The following is a 15770-nucleotide window of genomic DNA, read 5'->3' as shown; positions in this document are numbered from 1 at the left end:
GAACTCTGGTGAATGCACAGACAGGCTAGGTTGAGGCACCATACCTGTTGGTATTTAAGTGGCTCTATTTGGCCTTCCCTTCATACCCCCTTACTGTGGCAAATACTTTTAGTGGGCAGGTGGCCTGACCATCTTCCCACAGTAGGGCTTGGGCTTGCTAGACAGACCATAATCTTTTCAGATCCAAAATTCCCAGTCTGAGTCTGCTGATTGATCATCCATCAATCAATAAACATCTATTTTTTTCTTTTAAAATTTATTTCATTTCAAACCTAAGAATTTAAACACAAAATTTTATAACAGTAAGAAAAGAAAAGAAGATGATTACACAGGAAACTGCAAATCTATTATGTACAACTTTCTCTGATTAAATGTGAAATCTGTACCAGTTAATGAACTGAACCCTGGCCTGGGGAGGGTCTCCCCGCCTCAGTATCATAGGCAGTGCCAGTCATGCTTCCCTTTATTCTCTTCCTCCACCCTACCTGATTTCCTGCAGTCCAGATTCCCATTTCTGAAACCTTAAACAAATCAATTTTGCTATTACTATTGTGTCAATTCACTCCCTTATGGATCCAGCTGTCACCTGGGGAGCTGTCCAACGTACCCATTGGTGGCATACTCCACTCTCATATGCGCTGTTGCCCTCTATTAACACGGAAGCTCAGACTCCTTGAAAGCAGGGGAAGTTTCTGTTCTTGTCATGTCAGTCATGACTGAACCACAACACCTATGGACCAGGCACTCTAATATAGCTGTAAGTAGATATATTATAGACATCTTATTTGGTCCTCAAAGCAACTCTATGAGGCAGCTGCTATTGTTATCCTCAGTTTACCCTTGAGGAAACTGAGGCTCAGAGATCCTCTTTCATACAGATCCTCCAGTGGATGGTGCCCTCTCCCTCAAATAATCATGTCTATAAGGACATTTAGCTTGACTTATGCTGTTCATTCCAGAATTGGGAAGATGAAAGAAAGAAAATTGTGTTTCTGTCAGAACATAATCTCTTCCTCCCAGGTAGAGTTCTTGACAATACACATTTCTCTTTCACGTTTGGGAAATAAAAGGCAGAGGCTGTAAATCATTTCTCTTCATGGTTCTCTCCCCATCAAACCAGATAATAAAGCTCCCCCGAGAACATTCTCTTGGACTCATTACTGAGAGAAAATCCAAGTCTCAAGAATTTGAATCTCAAAGTATACTCTTCCCCCAACATATAAACAAAGATATAAACAAACAAACCCACAACCAAATAAGGAAATGGCGTCATTGAGTCCTTCTGTTCTGGGTCCAGTGTTGATCCTTTCCATCCTTTTGTCCTTTTTCTGGTATTGCCTGAGGACAGTCTGACCTGACCCATTGGGCAGCCATGTTGGACTTTGTGGTCTTTTTTATCTAACTCTCCACTATTTGTCCACTACTTGAAGTGCTGCCCAAAATGTAGGATTTCCTCTCTGATGGGGACTCTCCTATGGATGAGACTGAGGACCTCTGCTACATCTATTTCCCTAAAGGTAAGTGGATTTTTGCTTCTGAACTTGTTTACAAAAGAGGCATTCTACTGAGTATGGTAGATGACTTGGTCAGTGGTCCCTGAATTCTTGCAGTGGTCATTCCCACGAACCCAAACTGACAAATCCAACAGCATGGTAAATGCTCAAGGGAAGAGAGGTATCTGTGACAATGAAGGAAGAGAGACAACCACAGGCAGGGTGCTATGAGTACCCAAGACCTAAACTTAAGCCAGGAACAGCATGGATTCCAGGTTCTTAAGCTTTTCATTCCCCCCTCCCTTTTAAAAAAAAAGTATTGAATTCATCATTCTTCTGAACATAACATACCAGATGTGGTATTCTCCCTCAGTGGAATCTAAGCTCCTTGAGGGTAGGGACAATGCCTCACATAATGCAAATATAGATTTGTTTTTGTTGAATTATTCATTAGTGGCTTTTGATCTGGAAGGATAAATCTGTGCTCCGTCCAGCTGAAATTGTGTCCTTTCCCTTAGGAAGCTGAGTCTTGAAAATGGGAACAGGAGATGGGGACTGGTCTGGTGATTTCCGTGGGGTAGGGAACTATTGGGTGAGAAAAACCCCTCCTGATGCTTGTTGGTACCTTCTCTTCAACTTAAAAGTATTAAAAGAGTTGCTTAGAGCCCCAAGAAGCAAAACCAGCCTGTGGTCACATAGCAAGGAGGGGTCAGAGACAAGTCTTGAACCCAAATCTTTCTGGTTGTCTCTCTTTGTACATAGCAAACATTTAATAAATACTTATTGAACTGAATCAAATCTTATTCAATTACTGACATTTGAATGGAAAAGAGATACCTGAGGTCAAGGTTGAAAAGTTTTATTTGCTGGGGGTGATGATCAATCTTAATAGACTTGCTCATTCCATCAGTGCCACAATCAGGGACAATTTGGGGCTGTCAGCAATGGAGAATACTATCTGCATCCAGAGAAAGAATTGTGGAGTTTGAACACAGACCAGGGACTATTACCTTTAATTTTAAAAAAATCCCATTATCTTTTTATGTCATTTTGCTATCTCTTATACTTTATTTTTCTACCTTAAGGATATGATTTCTCTCTCATCACATTCAACTTAGATCAATGTATACCATGGAAACGATGTAAAGACTAACAGACTTCCTTCTGTGGGGGGTGGGAGGAGGGAAATAAGATAAGGGGAAAAATTGTAAAATTCAAAATAAATAAAATCTTTCTTTTGTTAAAAAAAAGCTATTACACTTAAGTGAAGTCACAAATAAAAGTGGCTATTTAATAAGGAAGGTTGTTCTAACGAATCTTTCATTTGTACTTTGACATATCATATTTGGGAAATAAATACTTTTTAAGAATCCAAAAAAAGGAAAGCTTTATTTGCAAATAGTTTGTGTCCACAGTTACAGCTCCCTTAAATGTTCCTCTCTTTGGGATCAGGGTTGGATTCAAATTCCACCTCTCACCTGCCTATCCCTAACTTGATCTTGGGAAAGTTACTTCACTCCTCCTTAGATTTTAGTTTCCTCATCTGTAAAATGAAGTTGGACTTCATGATGTCTAAGGTCCCAACTATCTCTATAATATTATGCTTGTCTCACTTTTTGTATTTCTATTTACTTGCTTAGCATCTAGTAAATGATAAAAAACAATCATTTTAATTTTATTCATTTATTCCTTCTTTCCATGGAATTCATCTCTTCAGATTTGTCCTCTACATTGGGCCATTGAGGCTTCCCTAGAGTACTTCAGAGTCATGGCAAGTAGGGAAAAGGTCTTGACTTCTCTCTATTATAACTCTGCCTCAAAACAAAGAATGAGAAATGCAGAGAAAAAGGAAGGAAAAGAGAGGAGTGTGAAAATCTTTGATTTTTTGGTTAGGGTGAACAGGCTTGTAAATCCTTATGTGCTTGGTGTTGGCTAAGAATATTCCTGTGGGCCCTGCCACTGTGGAAGGCTAAGATAAGTGGATTCCTTGAACTTTCAGGCGTTTTGAGGTACAGTAAGGCCGAACTAGTCTGGCACTAATATGGTGAGGCCTAGATAGGGGCTTCATAAGGAATGAACTATGGCAGGTCAAATCTACACTTTGATGTATCATGGGATGGGCCAACTGGACCCAACTGGGTCCAACTGGGCAAGATGGAGACATCTGGTCACAAACAAACAAAAAGTTACCAAACACAAAACAAAACAGGCAGGAGAGTTCCTAGCTCTGTACCCATCCAAAAAATGGGCTAATGACAGTCCTGTACAAATGAATGATTCAGATCAAGATTTTTCAGTCACTTTGAGTAAACTCTAGGCCTAGAAAAAATGAAAACCAAAGACATCTGTCCAAAAGTATTCTCACCCCCCCCCCCCAAAGAAGACAAGACACAGGATTATACAAGTGGTACGAAGTCACATTTCTAATAAAATAGAATTGAATTTTGCACCAGTCCTATTTGATTTGAAGACAACAAGCCTCCTGTCCAATGGAAACTTCAGTAGGCACCAGAATCATGAATGTGTTTCAGTTTCTAATTCCTCTCACAGAGGGGTGAGGCTTGAGACCCTGAACAATGGTTGGTATCATTGAGGCAGGGGGAAAAGCATCTGAGATGCTTCTGATTATCAACTAGAAAAATCTTTTCAACATGGTTGTTTTTATTCTCCCCTGATCTTCCAAGCTAGGGGGCTTGCATCCTCTGGCTGCCCCATACCTGGTTTCTTCTTTGAGGCAGCCCATAGCTTCTTGAGGAAGGAGACTTTGTCTGGAGACCCTGAGCTCTCATGATGGCCCTATATCATCTTGCGGGGGACGCAGCCCTCTATCTTCAGTGCTTCTGGCCAGCCCTCATATTTGTTCTGCTCTGGAATGTTCTTTAAGTACTGTGAAGAGATGGAGAAACTGTGATGTGATGCTATCTGAGGGAAATTTGAATAATTATTAGCATTTATATGGAACCTGCTATGTGTCAAATTATATTTTACAAATATCATCTCATTCTATCCCTGTAGCAGCCTTGGTTGTCATTTTATAGTTGAGGAAGGGACATCCATCTAATTCATATCTGAAGCTAAATTTGAATTCAGGATTTCCTGATTGCAGTCCCAGGGCTCTATCCACTGCCCCATCTGCTGCCCATTCTGCTTATGACAAGCTGTTTACATTTTTTCTTCAACTTAGGATCATAGACAGAGCCAGAAAGTACCTCAGAGGCCACTGAATTTCAACCTTTTGGTTTATAGAGGAGGAAATGTAGACTCAGCGAGCCAGTGTCTTGGCCAAGGTCACACAGGTTAAAAAAAACCTGATTTATTTTTGAAAATGCCTTCACATACATTTTCTTGGTAGGTATTGGGCACAGCAAATAGGGCAGGACCTGGAGTGGGGAGATTAGTGTTCAAACCCCAGCTGAGACAATCACTAACTATATGACTTTGGACAAATTCCTTTAATTCCTCCCCTGGCCTCAGTTTCCCCATCTGTAAAATCAAGGTTATATACCTACTTTCTAGGGTTATTATGAAGAACAAATGGGATAATAGATGAAAACACTTTACAACCCCTAGTGTGCTATATAAATTCTAATTATTTTTAGCACCTCATTCTTCTAGCACCTTTGCCATCAAACTCTGAATTCCCAGTGCCCCTCCTGCTCCCTTCATTATTCTCTGGTCCCTCCATTAAAACTGACTCATTTTCTCATCCGCCCTCCTTGGGGGTCTTGCTAAGTGATTGTGATTAAGCCACAAACTAATTCACTTTGGTGCTAATGTCTGAGTGATTCACCCCTCCCAGATGATAGATTTCCATTTCAACAGGAGTCTTTAATGCTATCAGTCAAAGGGAAAATTTAATATATACATTTAATACTGCTCTACCGTGGGAAAGATTTTAGGGTCCAAGATGAACCCCTTAATTAAAGAGGCACTGCCTACTTTACTTCCAAGTAAGGTCAGCCCCAGTCAGAGGAACAATTTCATGGAAATGACCAAATTGCCCACAGACAAGATTTCTATTGAGAAGGCCAGCATTTGGAGAGCTGACCCAGAAATCTCTAACATTTCACTCAGAAATACATTTGCGACTGGCAGAAACTTAGACCTTAGAGGGCAATACCAAAGTCCAGTTCTGGTGGAGGACTGGGGAAGGGGGGGTAAGAGGCCAATGTGAGGAGCAAAAATCAAGGAAGAAGTTCATTTACTAAGCTTCTGTCTAAATTCTTGAATGTTATTCTTTTGTTTGTTTAACAATTAATCTTCAATCGGCAATACCCCCACCAATGCACCGGGTTACCATCTTTCTATGATTTAAGGGGTGAGTCCTAGGTCTGTCACTGAATAACATAATTTGTTTAAAGCTCACAGGCAGGTTTGAATTCTATTTTATTTTATTTTTTGATTTTTCAAGGCAATGGGGTTAAGTGGCTTGCCCAAGGCCACATGGCTAGGTAATTATTAGGTGTCTGAGGCCGGATTTGAACTCAGGTACTCCTGACTCCAGGGCCAGTGCTCTATCTACTGCACCACCTAGCCGCTCTTGAATTCTATTTTAAAAGAGGCCATTGCACAGTCTGAAACTTCATACAAGTCTGAGATGTGGTGTCTCATAAATGCTCATTATCTGACTGATATTCCTATGCTTGCCCGTGAATAAGGAGACTGGTGTTGGTTAAAGTAACAAGCAACAGTTCTGCAGACAGGTCTCCATTGAGTTTCCCAACTGTTCCTCCTGGCTCCAGGCATTAACTACACATTATTTTCTCTCATGACCTATCCCTTATCCAAGGTTTTTAAGATGAAAACGCTTGATCAGAGGTGTCAAACCTGACTGGATTGAATTGGAAGGTACTGTGGAAAGTTTTCAGCAAAATTATAAAATATGATGTAACATAGATAATGTTAATTTGTGGTTTTTATGTCTTCATATATCTATTTCTATATGAATTTGAAACAACTTCTTGGGGATCCAGTATAAATGCAAGATTCAGGTCATCTACTTTGGGTTCCTTTGTAATTTAACTATTAAGGTTCACAGAGCTACAAAAAATGAAACTTGAAGGGACCTTGAAGATCATCTAATCAGCCACCTTATATTACAGATGAGAAAATTGAGGCACAGAATGGTTAAGAGTCTTGCCCAAGGTCACACAGATTGTAAGCTTAGGGGTAGGATTTAAACCAAGAACCCCTGACTCCAGGGGTTCTTCCCTCTGCCCCATCCTGCTTGTCTGTTCTAGCAGCTCCTGCCTCCCAGGAAGTCTCATACAAACTATTTGGGATGGTACCTCTTCAAAGGGACTTTTTTCCTTGATGTCTTTGGCACCCAAGAAGACCCAGCTGTCACGGAAACCAAGTTCTGCAGCATAAGCACTTCCTAAGTCAGAGAGTAATTTTCGAGCTTCTGGGTTTAGTCTGAAAAGTTGAAAGAGAATATAATAGAACTCGTCATCACCTGGGACAGGTGATTCTGTGTCTCCAGATAGAACACAACTGTGCTAAGGATGGCCTCAAGAACCCCTCTCCACTTGAAAATCCTCCCCAGTCCCTGCAATGAAGCATAGTTACCACCTGCCCTCTGTCATAAGAAATAGATCCTGAGGATTTGTCTGAGACTCAAGGAAGGTGGAGAAGGGAGAGCCAGGGAGGAAGGGAGGAGAGGAAAAAGAAGAAAAGGGAAAGGGAGGTAAAGTGTAGGGAAGGGAAAGGGAGGAGAGGAAAGGGTAAAGGAGAAAAAGGGAAGGGAGCAAGGGGAGGGGAGGAGAGAGAAGGGCAAGGAAGGGAACAGGAGAGAAAGAGAAGGAGGTAGGGAAAGGGAAGGGAGGGAAGGAGAGGAAGGAAAGGGGAAGGAAAAGGAAGGAAGGAAGGAGGGAGCTAAATAGAGCACTGGCCCTGGAGTCAGGAGCATCTGACTTCAAATCCAGTCTCAGACAATTGTGTGACCTTGGGCAAGTCACTTAACCCCATTGCCTTGCAAAAAAAGAAAAAGAAAAGAAGGGGAGGAAGCAGCAAAGCAGTATGCTTTATGGGCACAGCCCCAAAGGGGAACCAAGGAGGACTCAAAAGGAGGACCCATTTTGGAAAGGATAATCTAGTGGGATACTGAGTGATTCTGTACTTACTTTGTGGCCGGGTCATCAAATGATGCCACCAGTACCAGGGCGCTCTCTGGAATTTCTTTTAGAAATTCCATTAAAAGGTTAATGTCTGTTGGAGGAAAACACACACACACAAACACACATCAAGCTAGAAGTTAGACACACATTCCTTCCCTATCTCTGGGAATTCTTCTCTCTACCCTTAACTGGCAGAAAAATCTGCAACTTTCCATTCTAGGGTCTTATGAAGGAAAGCAACCTGTTTTTGTTTCCCTCACAACAGTCTTCTGGCATGGACCTCTTCATTTCTTTCCCTAGTTTACTAAGCAAACCAAACAGGCTGGGGATAGTACAAAGAGCATTGGATCAGATGATCCAGGTTAAAATCCTGACTCTAAGGGGGCAGCTAGGTGGCACAGTGGATAGAGCACCGGCCCCAGAGTTAGGGGGACCTAAGTTCAAGTTCGACCTCAGACACTTACCTTGCTGTGTGACCTTGGGCAAGTCACTTAACCCCATTACTTTAAATAAAAATAAAAAAATAAAATCCTGACTCTAGGATTTACTTGTCAGGGTGACCTTGGACCTCAGTTTCTTCATTTGCTAAATGGAGGGTGGGTTAGACTAGATAACCTCTAAAGTCTCCTTCCCACTTGAGACTGATGGTTCTTCTAGGAAGCCTTTCCTGAACCTTCCCAGGTCTCCTAAGGAGGAAGAAGAGAATGGTCCTCCATCGGGCTTTGCTCATTAATGTCTCTGGAAGCCCTGTCTCCCTAGGGCCATTCTCTTGAGCGTGTGCCTTAGTATTATTGAATTATAATAATATATATATATATATTTATAAATAGGATAAGTCACACCACAGGGCTCTCCCCTAGCTCTGGGCAGAAGAGGGGCTGTAGGATCATGGACCCTTAGAGATGTAAGGGACCTTAGAGGGCCTTGGACCCCGATTCATCATTCTTCCTCTTCCAGAACTCTATTTATCAAGTTTGTGGTCTTTCAGGACATTTCGCTACCTTGTTCCAGTCTCCCTTTCCTCCATGAAGGGGGAGAAGCCACAGCAACTGTAACTGGCAGCCATCATGATCAAAGTCTCCAAACTCATCTTTTCCAAGGAGGTTTGGGGACCTTCCCCTTGCTTCCTTATCGATGGCCCTGGCTGACAGCAGCAGGTCACCCCCACACCATGACAGCTGCCATTTTTTAAAACGGAAGCATCTTTTGTATTGGTCTGATTCTTAGAATGAATGTTCATCCTCTTCCTGCAGACCCCCATTCAGGTGCAACCTGCCTGGATGCCCTCTGCTCAGAGCGGCCCCATTTCCTTAGAGCCCCGGGGATGATCCCATTCTGCTTTCTCTTACTCTTGCCTCTTGAAACCACTTTGAAATGGTAGTGACTTACTTGGTCTATTCACCACCTCCCCCCAACTAAGGAGAATGTAAGCCCATTGAGGGCAGGAATTCAAAATTCATTATTTTTCAAATACTGCTCAAAATCAATGTGGTGTAATTAAATGAAGGATAAATCTGGAGTTCATGGACATATCCTTGATACTTTAAAAATCTCTCAATCGCAAGCACCTGATACAGTGGTGTTGAATTGAATTGAATTAGTTGCACAAACCATTGTTTTCCCCATCTCACTGTTAGATTTTAAGCTCCAAGAGGGAGGGAATTATGTTGTTTTATAGTCTCAGGACAAAAGATAGGACTAGGTACATTTATTTTTGTTTTATTTGGCGAGGGAGGGTCTGAACTTGGATTTCATTGGCATAGCAATTTCCAGTGAGGAAATACTCTTCACTAATGCACGTTGGTTTCTGATTTGCAGTTTATTGACCTCTTTTGGATCATAGACCCCTTGCAGTCCAGTGCCTAACACCAGGTCTGAAGCATAACAATAAATGTTATTGACCAACTGACAGGTAAAGCCTATAGATCTTTTCAGAATAATCTTTTCAGCTGAGGAAACTGAGGCCCAAAGAGTTTAAGTGGTTTCCAAATAGATATGTATATACAAAAGCAAATATTGTTCTACTCTGAAAACAATTTTCTTCTGACTCTGGGAGAAGGAGGCACTTTTTAAAAAAAGATCACAACCCCTTTATAGCTTTCCTATCAGGTACAATTAATTAAAAAATTTATATATTAAAACATTTCATCCCCAACTCTCCCATCCAACCACTGCTTCCTTGTTGGTCAGTCATCTAAAGGGAGAACAGTCAAATCTCTAATCCTTGAAAGGAACCTCAGAGTCCATTTTGTTCAATAAGAAGTCAGGATTTGAACATAAATCCTCTGATGCTAGAGCCAACTATTTGGAGTGAAAAGTTTTCTTCCCTCGGAGTTCACACCTTCCTGGAGGATAGCTGGGCACTTTTCCAGATGTGTTGGACCTAGTTTATCTGGTCACAAGGGGCTGGTAGCAAGGGAGAACCAATGAATCTTTAATTTATAGAGAATTGCTACGGGATCTTAGGATGCTGTTTTGGAGTCCAACTTCCTTATTTTACAGATGAGAAAACTGAGTCCCAGAGACATTTCCCCCTCAAAATTATAGATATAGTAGTAGTAGTAGTAGTAGTAGTAGTAGTAGTAGTAGTGGTAGTAGTAGTAGTAGTAGTAGTAGTGGTGGTGTGGTGGTGGTAGTGTTAGTGTTAGTGTTAGTGTCAGATCCTTGGACTCCAAATCAAGAAAACTCTAGAGGTCTTGAAGGCTTTCTAAAAATGGTCCGTTGATGAACATTTCTACCTTTCATTGGCCAAATGAGGTAACATACATGAAGCACCATGCAAACCTTAAGGAGCTGTCTACATGTTAGTTCATTATTATATTTTGTCTTCTTAAATTTCATAGCAGGCAGATCAGAAGTTGCTTCGTTATCACATTAAAAGGTTCATCATTCTGGGTCCACAGACTTTACAAAGTGATGTTTGTTCTCTGTATTAAGGGAACTCCTCCCCTGAAAATGGTCAGAGGTGGCCAGGATGGAAAGGGTGAGTCCAAAGGATAACACAAGTCCTTCCTGGGGGTGCCCAGGCCCTCCTATGAGGAACAAGAGCAGGGCCATTTTTTTGTAAGAGACGAGCAAGAAAAAGAAACTTTGGCAGGCAGCACTGTTTTGTTCCTGTCCACAGGGAACTCTTCCCCAGGATCAATGGACTGTGTTTGTTCTGCAAAACTTGAGTACAGCCCATGAAGGGAGCCAGCTAAGGTTAATTAATGTTGCTCTTCAGCCCTTGGGAGCAGCATAATGCTCCCTCCTACCTCCTCTCCCTCAACTCCAGGCCAACCTGGGAATGCAGAATGTGAAGGATGCTGGGAGAGTCAAAGCCAAGTTCAGCAGCTTGGAGGGGAAGAAACCTTTCTGCCTTAACAGATGGAAGGCTAGGCGCTTTCGATTGCCAACCATGTTCTCTTGGCTGGGACGCACTTTCTTATTTCTGGCAGCCATCTTACCGATGGACCACGCCGCAGTCACAAACGCCATTCCTACAAGCACCTATAGCCCTATGCTTCTCTCTCCATCAAAGCAACAATTCAACTTGTATTTATTAATGGAATGATGGAAAAAGAGGCAAAGAAAGAGAGGATACCCAGCTACCCAGCTACCCAGAAAATCCATCTGCCAGAATGAGGGAGTTTGATGTCTAATAGTTTATTATAGCCTTGTCAACTTCTATAGGAAGCTTTCTTGACCTTTAGTGTTTTTTTTTAAATATATATCTCCATTTCTGAATATAATCTTCTCCAGGTAATCTTTGCTTTCTAAAAAAACTGAATCTATGATTTTATTGACATAGGGAACTATTAGCTAGGAGACTTCTTCCACCAAGCTTATTTGGCAGCTTGTCTTAAAGAGCTGGTCCATATATTGGGAAATTAACTATCTTGCCAGAAGTCACTGAATGTGTCAAAGCAAGCCTTGAATCCAGATCCTCTCCATTCATAGAGAGGCGGCTGTCTGTAAATACCTTCCTCTTCCTTCCTTTGTTGTTATGCTCAGTGCTTACTTCAGTGATTGTGGAGGTGCTTTTATGTTTAATGTGCTGCTTCTTCCCAATAGGAAAGTCCTTGTGAGCAGGGCCAGGGTTTTTGTTTTTTTAATATTTGATTCTCTGGCATTAGTAAGTGTTTAATAAGTATTAGGTTGAATTATATCAGATACAAATGGGCAGGCTGAGGAGCCAGGAAGAGGCCAGATTGGATTGATGTCTTTAATCTGACAAACTGAAAGATGAAGCCAATAGAAATTGGACCCACAGATGGGTTCAGGGCGCAAGAGAGACCTCAGAGTTCTAAATTTCTCCCTCTTTGGGAGAACTGTCATTAAGAAAGGAGGTCTTTTGCTCCAATATAGGGAGGGGTAAGTTTCAAATGTTGCGATGTGAACTTAATATAATGTTCTGATAGAAAGAACTAAGGACAGTACTTTGGAGACAGCCTAATTCTAGGCAACAACGTCATTTCTTCTGATGACCTTCTTCTCTGTCTCTCTGCCCAGAGGTCCCTGGAACTTTCAGCCAATCAATATGTACCAGACACTGTAATGAGCTCTGGGGATCCAAGGAGGAAAAGATATTCTATGTCTCCAAGGAGGACAGTCTAATGGGGAAGACAATCTACAAAGCAAACCATAGAAAGCCATGTGGGGACCTTCCATCTGCCCTGCAGCTGATTTTTCCTTTAGCACCTTGAGAGTAGGGACTCTCTGGCCTTTTCTAGTTATAGCACAGTGCTAATACAGTAAATGATTAATAAATGCCCTTTCATTCATTCATTCTCAAGGAATAATGCTTTTGAGTGCCTGGACATTTTGCTTTGTCACCATGTGTCATAGTGGAGAGGAGTCCAAAAAACCTGACCTTATGTCTTCTTGGGCAAATTGATTAATCACTCAGTGCCCCCAGGGAAATAAAGACTGGGTATGACTAGAGTGTTGATGTCCTTCCACCCCCCCCCCCCCCCCATATCAGACCCTCATTTAGACCAACCTCCTCCATCCATGGAAGATCTCTCTTCTCCCATCTTGCTTCCTTCATACCATTTTGTTGCCGCTTCCCTAATGCATTTAGCAAATGCTCATTTCTGTGCTAATTATAATAATGCCACAAGGCCCGGCACATAGTAGGCATTTAATAAATGTTTATTGATTGGTTGGCTATCAGTATCACCCAACTTGTGAGTGTAAGAGACAAGATTTGGAAGCCAGGTCTTCCAGGCTCCCAAGATCAGCGCTCTTATTAGACCATGGTTGCCTTTCTATGCATGTCTTAGCTTCCCAACTGATTGAGCAGGAGATCAGTCAATAAACATTTATTAAGCACCAACTACATGCTAAAGCTTGCTAAATAAGCTCTGGGGATACAAAGAAAGGCAAAAGTATCCCTGTCCTTAAGGAATTCACGGTCTAATGACTGAGACAACATAGTAAACATAGACAGATTAGATAAACTGGAGCTAATGTCAGAGGGAAGGTGCTAACATGCAGGGGGACGGGGAAGGCTTCTCTTGCAAATTAAAAATAATTTCTGTTCCACTAATTGGCAATGGAACCCAGTGGTTAGATTTCTGAACTTAAGAGTCATGAAGATCTGCATCCAAATCCCACAAAATATCAAATTTATTAGCTGAGTGATCCTGGGTTTGCCACTTAACCCCAAAGCTTTGGTTTCTTCATTTGTAAAAGGGAATAATCCTTGAATACTTACCTCCCAAGGTTGTTGGGAGTCTCCAGTGAAATGACATTTAAGAAGTATATCGCAAGCTAGAAAATGATCTAGAAACAGCAGCTATCACAGTTCCAATGTATTATTCCCCACATCACTGGCCTAGATCAAACCAGACAGTCTTTGGGAAAATGTGAATTTCTGTATGAAAGTGAATTCTTACCTCCTGAGAACATATCAAAGGTTTTGTGTGTCTTGAGAATTCCTGTTTTTCCTATGGATAGAAATGAAAACACAAGCATTATTACCTCCTCCCACTTGGGGTTTGTCTAGCTATGACATCAGTGAAAACCATTTCTCTCAAAAAAGGTGGACAGATAGGAAACGCAACTGGCCTCTTTAGGTGGGACCTCCTGGCTACCTCCAGTGGAGTCATCCATCCATCCTATGTGTCCCCACCTGCATCCCGGCCCCATGCAGAAGAACTGGTCTTGGAAAAGGGACAGCAAAGTTCTTTGTGTCTAGAGGGAGGGGGTTAGCTTCCTGTGACTGGACTTCTCAATTATAAGGGACCACCCTGTTCTTCTAAAGCACCCTGCCCCCTCCAACATGGCCCTGAATGCCACAGTTTGAGGTAGCCAAGCAAGAGGGAGAGTCATGGGCTCATGGGATCCTAGATCAGAGCCCATCCAGTCCCATCCTCTTGTGTTATGGATGCCCAGGGAGAGGCAGTAACTTGTCCAGAGACCCACATATGCTGAAGTCTAAGAGTCAGGATTCAGCTCAGATCCTCTGACTCCAAAGACAAAGAACTGTGTCCTGATGAGACTAGAAAGAGCAGGAATAATGTTGGTTCCCTCCTCATCTCTTATCTGCTTCTCTCCAGCTCCTTTCACTTCTTTTCTCTAAGTCTCTTTTTTTTTCTCTTTCCCTTTCTTCCCCTCTCCTCAGTCTTTGGTCTTGATCTCTGGCTTCTGGTCTCCGGGTCTTGGTCCTCTGGGTTCTCTCTCTCTCTCTCTCTCTCTCTCTCTCTCTCTCTCTCTCTCTCTCTCTCTCTCTCTCTCTCTCTCCCTCCCTCCCTCCCTCCCTCCCTCCCTCCCTCCCACCTTCCCCATTTATTTCTCTCTGGTTCCCAGCTAGGAGGCTGTGTTTGGTTCTTGCCTTCTTTGTTAGATTCTCAGTCCCATTGTTAGAGAGGCAGAATGATTTGGGTTTAAGGCATGGTGCTCAAACAAAGAAATCTAGCCAGTAAACCCCAAGATTTCTTTGTCAGCTTCAGTGATTTAAAAAAAAACAACCTACATTCCTTTGGGTAGAGTACCAGCAGGTAAAGGTGCAATTTAAGAATGAAGGACAAACAGCAGCAGTGGCAGCAGTAGCAGCAATAACAAGAACAACAAATTCTCAGTCAGAGCAGCTGCCTTTCTCCTCCTCTTCTCTCTCTCTCTCTCCTCTCTCTCTCTCTCTCTCTCTCTCTCTCTCTCTCTCTCTCTCTCTCTCTCTCTCTCTCTCTCTCCTCCAAAATAAGGCACTGTATCTGGTTCTTGATTTAGGACCAGTTAGATGGGGTCTCACCCACAACCTTTTTCCTCTTCCTTTCAAGGAATTTTGCAGATGTGAATATAGGCTTGCTATTGTATTAGGAACCATAGATCTGAAACCAGCAGGGCTCTCAGAGACCACCTATCTCCTCATTTTACAGATGAGGAAATTGAGGCTAATGGAGGTTAAGTCACTTGCCAAAAGTCACACAAGTAGTAAATGTTGGATCTAATGGATAGAGGTTGGACATAAAGTCAGGAAGACCTACCATAGACATTTGCTGTTATTAACCTGAGCAAATCTGTTATCCTCTCCGAGCCTCAGTTCCTCATCTGGAAAATGAGGATAATAATACTACTTAGCTAACAGGATTGTTGAGAAGATCAAATGAGTCTTTAGAGACTTCAATGATCCATGCAAATATCAGTTATCATTATTCCTGGACAGTTTGTTATAGGAGTCAGAGAGTGGAGGGAGGCCTCTTGGTACAGGGAAGAAGTGGTGGGCTTAAATCTCACATCCAGTGTTTATCATCTGGGTTAAGTTTGAGCAAGGTCCTATCCCACTCTTTAATTGTTCTTTCTTGCTTCATTTTTTGGCAGATGCTTCCTTCCCTCCTTCCTTCCTTCCTTCCTTCCTTCCTTCCTTCCTTCCTTCCTTCCTTCCTTCCTTCCTTCCTTCCTTCCTTCCTTCCCTCCCTCCCTCCCTCCCTCCCTTCCTTCCTTTCTCCCTCCTTTCCTTCCTTCCTTGTTTCCTTCCTTCCTTCCTTCCTTCCTTCCTTCCTTCCTTCCTTCCTTCCTTCCTTCCTTCCTTCCTTCCTTCCTTCCTTCCTTCCTTCCTTCCTTCCTTTTTCTTTCTTTCCTTTCACCAATGCACAGCACAATGCCTGGCATGCAGCAGGGGGCTAAAAGATGCTTTCTGAATAAGTAGAAAAAGACATTGAACATAGAGCCAAAGGTTTCC

General features: G+C 42.3%; 1 protein-coding gene across 3 annotated transcripts in view; it reads right to left on the bottom strand.

The window, feature by feature from the left end:
- Window positions 1-309: 309 nt before the first annotated feature.
- The window catches only part of FAM3D (FAM3 metabolism regulating signaling molecule D), a 54307-nt gene continuing 38846 nt past the window's right edge, over window positions 310-15770 (bottom strand). For all 3 annotated transcript variants that reach the window (XM_074198865.1, XM_074198863.1, XM_074198864.1), the window contains 4 exons: window positions 13489-13539; window positions 7616-7700; window positions 6782-6908; window positions 310-4379 (listed from right to left, as the gene is read on the bottom strand). In XM_074198865.1, coding sequence (XP_074054966.1) covers window positions 4290-4379; window positions 6782-6908; window positions 7616-7700; window positions 13489-13539 — 353 coding nt within the window. In that variant the 3' untranslated portion in view covers window positions 310-4289. The remainder of the gene's footprint in view (window positions 4380-6781; window positions 6909-7615; window positions 7701-13488; window positions 13540-15770) is intronic.

This window comes from Macrotis lagotis, chromosome 8 (genome assembly GCF_037893015.1).
Source record: "Macrotis lagotis isolate mMagLag1 chromosome 8, bilby.v1.9.chrom.fasta, whole genome shotgun sequence".
NCBI lineage: Eukaryota > Metazoa > Chordata > Mammalia > Peramelemorphia > Peramelidae > Macrotis > Macrotis lagotis.
The sequence above is the reverse complement of the archived record's forward strand: the minus strand, read 5'-3'. Positions and strand labels throughout refer to the sequence as shown.